The 12,234-nt window shown below is 38.3% G+C and overlaps 1 protein-coding gene across 4 annotated transcripts in view; it reads right to left on the bottom strand.

Annotated features, from left to right (window-relative positions):
* Positions 1-12,234, bottom strand: part of WDR33 (WD repeat domain 33) — a 106,762-nt gene that overhangs the window by 59,871 nt on the left and 34,657 nt on the right. For all 4 annotated transcript variants that reach the window (XM_073360150.1, XM_073360147.1, XM_073360151.1 and 1 more), the window contains exons 3-7: positions 8,390-8,458; positions 7,800-7,904; positions 6,983-7,078; positions 6,324-6,475; positions 4,401-4,498 (exon numbers count right to left, since the gene is read on the bottom strand). In XM_073360150.1, the coding sequence (XP_073216251.1) occupies positions 4,401-4,498; positions 6,324-6,475; positions 6,983-7,078; positions 7,800-7,904; positions 8,390-8,458 (520 nt within the window). The remainder of the gene's footprint in view (positions 1-4,400; positions 4,499-6,323; positions 6,476-6,982; positions 7,079-7,799; positions 7,905-8,389; positions 8,459-12,234) is intronic.

The raw sequence follows: 12,234 nt of genomic DNA, 5'->3' as shown, positions 1-12,234 counted from the left end.
CAATTCTGAAGCAGTCTTTAAGCATTCCTGATAGGTTTTAGGTCAATTGCATTTTAGGCATCTTTCTCAAGAGTCCCTGTAACTGTATAATCTTGCTTAAAGAGAACTAGAATAAGAAGTTGACGAAAGTACTCAAAGCTACTGCTTGTATTCATTATTTGCAATACTATGGTATGTTCTGGCAATGTAAGTGCAAAGCCCAGCAATAGCCATCCAGAATATTCCGAGTCTTCTTTGTATCAAAGACCAATAATTTAACTGGCCAACATATTTAGTAACAGAGTTGGACTTAAGCTCTTTCCAATGTTTGCAACTTAATTTCTTCCTGTTATATTACATAACTAATAACTGTATGTATTTTGTCTACTAGATACAATGGGGCAAATCTCTCTAAAGTACACAAGCACAATCCCACTGATTTCAATTGGTAGAAAAAGCAAGAAAATTTGGCCCAATATGAAATTTAATATTACTATCAATTGTGTTATATACAACGGCTCTCTATTTCAGGTAGACCATTATATTATAACTAGTATATTTAAGAAAAATGGTGTATCCTAACCTATGATTTCTGTTCATCCTGTTATGTGCAATTTAGAATGGCATGTTTACTACAAATGGGATTTAAAGACCTTCCTTGCCCCATTAGCTTGAGCCCAACATCCTGGGATTCAAGACCTCTCAGTAAAGTCAATGGCTAGCAACCTTAGTCTCCTAGAAAATAAAATGACACCAGAAGTTGATTACATATAATTTTTGCACACCCATTTCAGATGGAAGTGTTCCTACAAAAATGTGAACATGTAAGCTGATACAGAGAAAAGAGGTGTTACAAGCACAAATCCTTGATTTGTGAGTCTTATAACAAAACCTTTAAACCAAAGACTTATTTTTGTGTCACCTGCCCTAACAGAAATGCCTTTAGAAAGGCCTAAAAAAAATACTCATGCAAGACTTAATTGACTTTCCATACAATTTTCTTTCCTCACTTGATAATTATCAAAAACTGCATAAAGCTGTTTATGTATAAACAAGGGCTTGACTCCAATCCAGTCTATTTTAACTTCCTACTCGATCCTGTCATGTTTTCGTATTGACAAATTTGTAACAACTATTACTGAGATGAAATGCTGTTTGTACCACTGTTCTTATTTCAAGTTTTCCAATGTGAAAGTCTCCTTCTTATCAGTGACCTACAAAGCAAAAAGCGCTTTTGTCCTTTTTTACTTCTTTATGATGTAGATTAGAATATAAGCTTGAAACTTTTTTTAGAAACCAAATGAGTTTCGAATGTTAAAAAATAAGTTGTCTCGTCTGCCCTGAAAGACTACAATAATTGAAAAAATGGCACGACAATGGCATCAAAAGAATGAAAGCTGAGCAACTGAGAGGCTAAAAGGATTTAAAAGGAGTCAGGCTTTTTTCTTTTAATTCAGTCCTTTTTACAACTTAAAGCAAAATAAGGCACAAACAGGTCACCCTAACTTCTATATCTGTGTTATTCCATTTGGCAAATGCTAATTGCCCCCCATGTTCCTAATAAAACCAAAATAATAATGATTCTTTGACTACCTTCAGTGATGACAACATCTTTCTCTAGAATTCCTCAAACCCCCGTCTCCTCACCTCTTTCTCTCCTCCCCTACCGCAACTGAAGGTCAGTCCACCAGCACCACTCCCAACCTGGCTAGAATTAGTCCCAAAGAGCAACATCAAGCATTTCCTCCCCTAATGGAGATAAACAAACTTGGCCACTTCTACAGTAAGCAAAAGCATTAAGTCAATGGAGTATCAACATCTTATACCAAAGATGAGCCTGATTTTGCTGCACTCTCTGTACCTGCTAATCTAGAAGCAAACTAGAAACGAGCTACAGCATCATGGTAGTGTATTGTGCAAGATCCTCAGGCTGGTTTCGAAATAGTTTGATTAGCTTGCTGCGGCAGAAAAGCAGGAAGAACTTGTTATTGACATTTGAGGTCTCAGAGAATGGATTTTTTATGTACACTCTGACAATGAAGTGTTGGGAGTCTTCTATTTTTTATAAACAGATATTCAAAAGCTGGAGGATAGTGTAAAATTTTAAGAATAAATTTTTTGGCCTTAACTACATCAGAGCATTCCCTTAATTGTGCTGAACTTCAGTGGCATGAGTATTAACCAGAGTACTTGAAGAATGGTTTGTGAGAGAACAGGAAGTATATCATTATTCTTGATCAAATAGTATATACACAGACATAACTGGACAGGTCAAAAAGTGTGAGAGGTGTGTTGATATCAGTTAGTCGTAATGAAATCCTTTTAGGATTCTAATTTGCATACAGCCCACTGCAACTTTACTTGCTGAAAACCTTTAAGTAAATACAAATCTTTTAAGACAACCATCATGGTAGGGGGATGTGTATGTTCTAAAATCTGTACTTCATTGACAATTTTCCAGGCAATCATTCTAAATAATATTTTAAAACTTCAATATGTGGGCAGAAGATAAAGGAAAGTTTGGAGCAAGAAAGCCCATATTACATCTCTCTCTACTGAGAACATGTAACAGACTCTCATTGAGTTCCTTTAATCAGTTTTACAGCACAGGGCACCAAAAAATCCAGCTTGCACTCCTGAATGAAGAGATCGTATTTTCCACCACCTTTAGAAAGGTTTTGTTCCGCAAGCGAAAGTAAAGGTTCTCAAAAAAATCCATTTGCTCTATTATGTCAGGTGGTGAAGATCTGGCAATACTGCTGATTTACATAAAGTCAGTAAAAAAGGGGTGTATTGTACATACACTATATGGACAGTGACGGTACAAGCCCTATTCTCTTTATACAACTATTTTGCTATATATAAATATGATGGATTTCACACTGACAATTTTATAGTATATTTAAAAATTAAACTATACATAGAATGTATACACAATCCCAATCTTTGAGAAAATGAAACAGAAGGAAATACAGTACAAGTATCATTATATACTGGCCTGAAATTCTTAAGTAATTTGTTCCCTTGGCCTAAGAGACCTCCATGCAGAAGAACATAGATAAGGAAAGAGTAATGAAGTTAATGCAAGACCTACACAGTGGACTGAACTCTGCACTGATGCAATCACTCCTCTCTTATACAATCCAACTGAATAGTTAATGTGATTGCATGGAATATACATCAGCACAGAATTTGATCCTTTGTACAGCAGACAGCACAATGATCCCCAACATGATTGGTGCCACTAGGGATAACTGTAATACCAACAATATGCCCTAGAAATCCGTTTGTCAACTCCTGAAAGGAACAGAAACTCCTGTAGTGATGTTTCTGATGGAAAAATCATGAAAGCAAGGCTATATCAAAATGCTAGGCTTCAACAGTAGTAAGGTTCAAAGGAAGAATATAACAGTAAAAATCAGAATAGAGAGTCCAAGAGAAGCAGGGAATATTCTCTTTTGTAAAAATGGTGCAAGTCCAAGCGTGATATACCAGGCTTTTAAAACCTCTGCATTGGCAAATGAGTTCAGGCACCTAGGCCAAGAGGTCCAGTGTTTTGTTAAAGTCATCTTCCTTGCAGACTGTCTGCATGCCAACATATCTCGTGACATGACAGCAGTGTTAATACAGCCCTTAATGATAATTCATCCTGTTACATCTACTATATCGTACTGGTCCAATATATGAATATTAGCAGATGAACTCAGAAAATTAAGTGGCATCTTCAGAAAGAAAGGAATAGTTTATATAGGCTATTGCTACTAAACAAGGTTGCAGAAAAAAGGTAGAAAGCTCCTGAACTCTATCTAGTGGAAAAGATTCAGAAGTGTCCTCTCATAGACACTACTACTGAACTGAGAAGCCAAGACATTTAATATGTGCAGTGTGTGGTGTGATCAAAACGTAGCGTTTTTTGTTCACCTAAATGTTATGTTCCACACAGCTAAATAGTAACTGACTTGCCTTAGAATAAATTAGAGTCAAATGAGTGTTTTCAAAGTTACGTCCCTGAAAAACATCACATTCTCCATCACAATGTGTGTACAGTGGAGCAAATGTTGTCACAGTTACTAAGCACTGATGAAAAATTGGGAATATATTTGCCTTCCTAACAGCTGCTTCTGCCAACAGCAGGATTAGGAAAGCATCTTTATATCCAGCTCCAAAATCTAAAGAGTTTAAACAGGCAGTAAACATGGGTAATGTAAATCTGAAAAGCTGTCTGGACACTGGGAGATATCAGAAACAGTGGCCAACTGAAATATCTGTTTTCCTGGAGGTATTATCTGTTTGGAGGATTTAAGGTAGGGATGTCATAGGAAAAATGGAGACAAGCTGTTATTTCTGTATTGTGAACACTTAATTACAAAAAGGTTTTCCCCCTCTTGAAATATCCCAATCAGTACTATTTGCACACATACCTCGAAGAATTCTCTCCTCATGGCAACGTAGAAAGTCCCAGATTCTAACAGTGCCGTCGTCAGAGCATGTAGCAAATTTATTATCCGTGGGTGAGAAACTGTTACATGAAGACACACAGCAGGGGAAAGAAGTCAGCATTTAACAGAATATCTATGCTTCTCAGACAGGGCAAAATTAAACTGTAAGGTGTAATACATTGAAAGAGGCATTTTAACATAAGGGCCACTAATTAAACATAGTGTCTGCCATTTGACACATTTCCATCAGAAGACTTTGAATTTAAGTTTAGGATTTACTTCTGCTTTTCAATCCCCAGTCAAGTGGGAAAATCCAGAATTTATATTTAGCACTATCCTACCTATGACTGTACACAGCAGCACCTTCTCTGTGAGACCAGCAGCAACATGAAACTGACTTAATAGCAGCTGCAGCCCTAGACTTTCACACTGTTGATAGTGGTAAAGCGACACTGCAGAAGTACGGAGGGAGAACACTAAGAGTAAATTTCCTCTTCAGCCACAGGTGCCTTGCAGCAAGACAAGCAAAATTAAGGAAAGGTGGGGAATAGGAAGAGGCTACTGCTACTAGCAATTGGACTGGTTGCTGAAAAATTCTTATATAAAACACATTCCACACATATGAAAAGGAACAGAGGGAAGTTTTTCCCTTCTGTGAAAAGAAGTTAGAATTCTACAGCCATGGAAGATGCTTCCAAATTTATCAATATTGCTAGATGAAAGCCATTGGGAAAAAGTGTGGGGTTATTTAGCCATGTGATTAAGGTCAGACCATCTCCAGCAACTGACAGGCAGCCACTTCCTTTCTGGTGCAGCAAAAGACCAAGGAAGAGTCTCTGTTCAGTTAATTCAACAGCAATCCCCTTGAAATCCTGGATCTTTATGATCGGGAAGGGGCCTACTGTTGGAGAAATTCAGTGTATGGACATGATACACTAAACCAATAACTGCATCCAATGTACGCATGTCTTGTAAATCAAACTCTGTCAAGAAATCCTGAATCTTATCAGAGGGGAAAGCGGTGACCTCAATAGAAAGTGTTTCTGTGGCAGTGAACCTCTTATCACCAAGGGGCAGCACCCCAATCTGAAAAAACACTGCTTTAGATTTATTTTGGGTCTGCAGCTCCTCTTCAGGTTTACTTTAAACATTTCTTCTCTTTACACACCTTACTAAAAGATTCATTCATATTTACTTTAGAAACATCTTTCATATACAACTTACTGAGAAAATATCACTTAAAACTCCATTTTTATATAAAATATACATTTGCACAACTGAGGCATCAACACTGAATCAGGAAAATGTCCTACAATCTTCTTTTCAATGGTCTGCTTACAGCTTCAAAGCTTAAGAACCCATTCAATGTTAACATTAGACTTCTGGATGTGGCAATCTGTGTGGGTCTTCAGTATTAGTGGAAACCTTGGCCTCACCAAGCCAAGCAGTTCTTCACTTTATTTAGCTTTTTTTATTATTATTATTATTATTTTGTGAGAACTATGCAGGTGTTTTGTTTCTGAAGGTTTTATATTTTATTCAGTTAGATTATTAAAGACTGAATTCTTTATTTGGAATGAAATTGTTGTCTTACACAGTCCGTATAAAAAGGAATAACTGATACACATCGTCACCATATATAAATGAAAAGAATACCAGTGCAAAATGCGGCAGAAAAATACATCTCTAACATATTGCAGAGGCAGATACTGGGACAATACTATTTCAGAAAGTAGCCAGCAAAACGGTGAGAATGTGGTAACAAAAGAAAATACTGTGTTTACTTGGTGCATGAAGTTTCCCAGAATCTGACAGAACCCATGCATCTCTGCACCCAGAATACACTCAGAGAACAGTCTAATTATGGAAATAGGTACTACAGAAAATGGTATATTGTGTATAAACCTGGCCTCTCTAATCGCCTCCTTATGTGCCTGGAACATCTTGACGTTGTTCATGTTGGACTGCCAGTATTTCACATATCCCCCGTGGTCTGCTGTCAGCATCCACATATCATTGTGCGACCAAGTCATGGCCCTTACAGGGCTGTCGTGAGCCTAAGGAGTCAAAAATAAAACTTCTAACAAATACGTTCAAATGTTACCTAACCCACATGAATGCAAAAGTCAGTGAGAACATGGACATTTAACATTTATGACAAGGGAATAAAAGAAATGGAGAGTATTTAGATCTGCAAGCTCCTCAGGGAGAGACTATTTTATGTATCTTGCACAGTGCAGTGCAAAATTTACTTGTGCAGAGCTAAATACTTGCACTTTGTCTCCAATACTTAAAACATAATAAATCCTCATCATATTCCCTTGAAAACAAGTCAGAAATATTATCTCTATAATTCAGACAGGGAGATGCAGCTGAAACCATTAAACAAATTGCCCAAGATCACAACAGGAGTCAGGGACTGTGCAGGATAAGTACTCAGGTATTCCCTAGTTCTCAGGGCTGAACTCAGTCCACTAGCCCATGATTAGCATGTGGAGATGCATGACTACAATATTCTTTACAATCTCTGAGAAAGATGCAGACAGCTTGCTGGATGTAGTTACCTGTAATATTGTTTCAAAATTGAAAGTCAATCCATTCCACAAGGTGAACTCTCCACTAGAAGCCCCAGTGACCAAGCGCCTCCCTTCAGGAGTCCACTGCAAGAGAAAAACTGAATTAGACTGTATAGGCAGTGCCCAGCCACCTCTCCTGTATCCTTCAGCATTGTTAAAATAGAAATCCCTGCATGAGATTCTAAAGCATTTGGATTTATAAAGTGACTCTATACTGGAAGGTAGGAAGGAGGGGGTGGAAATCAGATATAGGATAAAGGGCTTTTCATCTCTAGCTCACCAGTTCAAATCCAGCCCAAAACATTAGTGACCAAGAGTTATCAGAAGGTGGCTGTCCAGTCACCTATGTGAAATGAGTTTGATGGCTTCAATTTAATTCTAGTGAACAGGTGTCTTCATCAAACATGCCACTACTACTAGAATCCTGCCACCCTTGCAGGCAGGCTAGTAGATTGCAAGGATTGAACGTGCATGGTGACTGAACTACTCTCTTCGTTTACAAAAAAAGTTTTGAGAAAATTAGACTGAAGGTGAAATACATACAAACCAAACAATGAATAAATTGATTAATTGTCCCAGAATCATTCCTAGGATCCTCTGTGAAAAAGGTGAGACATGTCCATCCAGATTTTGAAAAAGCCTTGGGGCACCCAAGACCTGGAATCCTGCATGATGGTTTTACTTAGAAACATTTCTAGTTGTATTATCTTGCCATTCTAATTTTATTAGAGACAAATATTTCTCTGTTAACTAATCAAGCCTGGGAACAAATCTTCTAGCCCATAATAATAGACATAATACTCACCCTGACAACAAACACCGGACATTTTACTTTATTGGTAGATGTCCTAACAAATTTTGTTGTTACAGCATTCATAGGGTTATTCAGCATTCCTATAGGAGGGACCAGCTGTAAGTGAGGAAAGAAAAGAATTTTAGCAACAATGTTTCAAACTGCATCTTGGGAAAGAAACAAAAAAAGTAGAGGCTCAGAAGGTTCATTTCTGGAAAAACAAGCGTTTGATTGTAGGAATGAATCAATTAAATATGTTGACAGTTTGAGATCGGCGGATACTATTTTCACCATCTCAGGAATGAACACACACACATATATCATCTCAAATGCAACTAACCTTTCAACATCTGAACTTTAGCGATTTCACTACACTAGAACAGGACTGAAAGAGTCCATTAACATTCAGGCTCTCTTCTTGGGACAAAAAGGGTCCGTTAGTGCAGGGGAACATATCATGAAGATGCCCTCTAAGTCTTAGTCAACTCTCAAGGGCAAATAGAGAACTTTGGTATACAGAGGCAGAGTCTTACTTTCCAGGTAGAAGAGTTTTAGTGTCTACAATAAGAGTTTCAGAAGCATATATAAAGATTTGTACTTACATCATTATAATATCCTGCATCAGGCTGGATTGCCCGCATATCTCGCTGGTCTCTCTGCCATACTCTATTCTGGAAAGAAGAAAATAGCTCCTGGTTATTATTATTGCTGTATTCCAGTGTTATTGAACAAAAAGTAGGAAAAATTATACAGATTGCATGTTTGGAAGTTTCATTATTCACTGCGTAAGTTTCAGAACAAATCCAGTACAAAATTTTGGGCTTCAGGAAACTAGTATATTTTACATTACATAAGATGAAGGAGGATAGAGGTAGATTATAAGAAACATGTAAAGCCAAAAGAATGGATTAATTTATAACACAACAGTGTCCAAAAGTGTGATTGGGGCGGTCATAAAAGTAAAGGGAAGGGTAACCACCTTTCTATATACAGTGCTATAAAATCCCTCCTGGCCAGAGGCAGAACCCTTTCACCTGCAAAGGGTTAAGAAGCTAAGATAACCTTGTTGGCACCTAACCAAAATGACCAATGAAGAGACAAAATGCTTTCAAAGCTGGAGGGGGGGGAACAAAGGGTATCTGTCTGTGTGATGCTTTTGGCGGGAACAGATCAGGAATGCAGTCTCAGAACTTCTATTAGTAAGTAATCTAGCTAGAAATGAGTTAGATTTCCTTTTGTTTAATGGCTGGTAAAATAGCTGTGCTGGATGGAATGTATATTCCTGTTTTTGTGTCTTTTTGTAACTTAAGGTTTTGCTTAGATACATAGATATTTAGGTCAGAAGGGACCATTATATGATCATCTAGTCCGACCTCCTGCACAACGCAGGCCACAGAATTTCACCCACCACTCCTGCGAAAAACCTCTCACCTATGTCTGAGCTACTGAAGTCCTCAAATCGTGGTTTAAAGACTTCAAGGAGCAGAGAATCCTCCAGCAAGTGACCCATGCCCCATGCTACAGAGGAAGGCGAAAAACCTCCGGGTCTCTTCCAATCTGCCCTGGAGGAAAATTCCTTCCTGACCACAAATATGGCGATCAGCTAAATTCTGAGCATATGGGCAAGATTCATCAGCCAAACACTACAGAAAATTCTTTCCTGGGTAACTCAGATCCCACCCCATCTAATATCCCATCACAGGCCATTGGGCCTATTTACCATGAATATTTAATTACCAAAACCATGTTATCCCATCATACCATCTCCTCCATAAACTTATCGAGTTTAATCTTAAAGCCAGATAGATCTTTTGCCCACTGCTTCCCTTGGAAGGCTATTCCAAAACTTCACTCCTCTGATGGTTAGAAACCTTCGTCTAATTTCAAGTCTAAACTTCCTGGTGGCCAGTTTATATCCATTTGTTCTTGTGTCCACATTGGTACTGAGCTTAAATAATTCCTCTCCCTCTCCGGTATTTATCCCTCTGATATATTTATAGAGAGCAATCATATCTCCCCTCAACCTTCTTTTAGTTAGGCTAAACAAGCCAAGCTCCTTGAGTCTCCTTTCATAAGGCAAGTTTTCCATTCCTCGGATCATCCTAGTAGCCCTTCTCTGTACCTGTTCCAGTTTGAATTCATCCTTCTTAAACATGGGAGATCAGAACAGTACACAGTATTCCAGGTGAGGTCTCACCAGTGCCTTGTATAACAGTACTAAAACCTCCTTATCCCTACTGGAAATACCTCTCCTGATGCATCCCAAGACCGCATTAGCTTTTTTCACACCCATATCACATTCATCATCACATTCATGACGGCTCACAGTCATCCTATGATCAACCAATACTCCAAGGTCCTTCTCATCCATTACCTAGAGGGATTCTCTATGTTTTGAATCTGATTACCCTGTAAGGTATTTACCATCCTGATTTTACCGAGGTGATTCTTTTACCTTTTCTTTAATTAAAATTCTTCTTTTAAGAACCTGATTGATTTTTCATTGTTCTTAAGATCCAAGGGTTTGTGTTCACCTGTACAAATTGGTGAGGATTGCTATCAAGCCTTCCCCAGGAAAGGGGGTGTAGGGCTTGGGGGGATATTTTGGGGGAAGACGTCTCCAAGTGGGCTCTTTCCCTGTTCTTTGTTTAACATGCTTGCTGGTGGCAGCATAGGGTTCAAAGGACAAGGCAAGGTTTGTACCTTGGGGAAGTTTTTAACTTAAGCTGGTAAGAATAAGCTTGGGGGGGTCTTTCATGCAGGTCCCCACATCTGTACCCTAGAGTTCAGAGTGGGGAAGGAACCTTGACAGGGGCCCATTGAATTTCATGTATTTATTCACTGAAAGTAAATGTTTTACTTAAAAATATTAGGAAGGCAGCGGTCCTGTGTTTAATGATGTTCTGCATTACTACAAGAGACACATAAGCCTGGTCTCTTGGTTTCTAGCCCAGAAAGAAATGTATACTCCTGCTCAGCCTCTTTAAGAGTTTTGGCTCTGCAGTGACCCCTCTACCTAATATGAGAGATGTGTTGATGGTCTCTAAAGTAAAGCGAGTTCCATCCAGTAGTACTTGCATAGAAAGGACATTTCTGTGGTCAGAGCACCAAGAGCAGACAGTGTAGTCAAAGGGATGGGGTTTGAAAGGCCAAAAGACAATAAAATTCACTTCCAGTATATATGGTATTCTATATTGCCAATCATAACAGTCTTCAATTATTAGACATGACAGGATTCACAGGTTGGCAAATTTAAGACTAGCACCCTACTTTAACTTGATATGGTGGGATCAATCAAGTTTTGACTGTGAATCAAAGTTTAAGCTAGAATTTTAGATAAATATTTTTGGCATGTAATTTCCTGACTGGGTGACTATGATGTGATAAAAACATGAAAGCCCATGCCACATCAGTTAAAATATCAGATCAGTTAAATATGGAGATCGGTTTTGAATCCCATGCCATCAAAAGTTAAGGTTCCAGGCTCAAACTGGCTCTAAATGTCACTAGGTGGGCACAGGAACCTGTTTTTCAACATATATACTTGTACATTTTAAAACATGTACCAACATTGCTATATAAGCAAGGGGTGTGAAAAACACACAAGCCCTACTTATACAGCTATGCTGACAAAACTCCTAGCATAGACGCAGCTATGCTGACAAATGATGGCTTCTGTCAGCGTAGCTAACATCATTTTGGGAGGTGGTTTCCTATACCAGCAGAAAAATTCCTTATATTGGTGTATGCTGCATCTATATGAAACCATTATGCCAGTATAAGCTCTGTTGTGTATACAGTGCCACAGTTACCTCTAAGACGATTTTAAAAAAATACTTAAATACAAATTTGAACTAAACACAAGTGTGTGCAAAGTTTCAGGTAAAAATCCTTAATTTCCCAGAAGTAAAAAGTGATACTGGACTACCAATGCGATGATTTTCTGTTTACCTCAGAGTCAGTTCTTATTAATTATGTGAGCTTTCAAAAGCAGCCCACTAGAACACTGCTATAAACTCATTTGTTCATTCTTAGATATTTTAAATATTACACCCTTAGCATATCTTGAAATTACTAGCAGCCGCATCTATTTCCTTTTTGTTGTCAAACTATTACAACTGTGGGCAGGCTACAATGGAATGGACGCATACAATTCATTATAATACTGTCTTTACAATTTGGCAGTTGAGGTTCTGCCAGCATTCCCATTATATATTTGGGGATTCACATTTTTCTCATAATATATTTCCTCCGAATTAATACTTGAACATGGCACACAAGGTCTCACCCTGGAAAAAAACACTTATAAAGAAACTTAAGAGACCAAGGGCGTGTCTACACTGGCAAGTTTCTGCGCAATAAAGCAGCTTTTTGCGCTCAAACTGCAGATGTGTACACACTGCCAAGCCACTTTGTGCACAAAAACTCCTCAGTTGCAGCGATGCAA

The sequence above is a fragment of the Lepidochelys kempii genome, chromosome 9 (assembly GCF_965140265.1).
Source record: "Lepidochelys kempii isolate rLepKem1 chromosome 9, rLepKem1.hap2, whole genome shotgun sequence".
In the NCBI taxonomy this organism is placed as follows: Eukaryota; Metazoa; Chordata; order Testudines; family Cheloniidae; genus Lepidochelys; species Lepidochelys kempii.
This window is presented reverse-complemented; position numbering and strand designations above follow the sequence as displayed.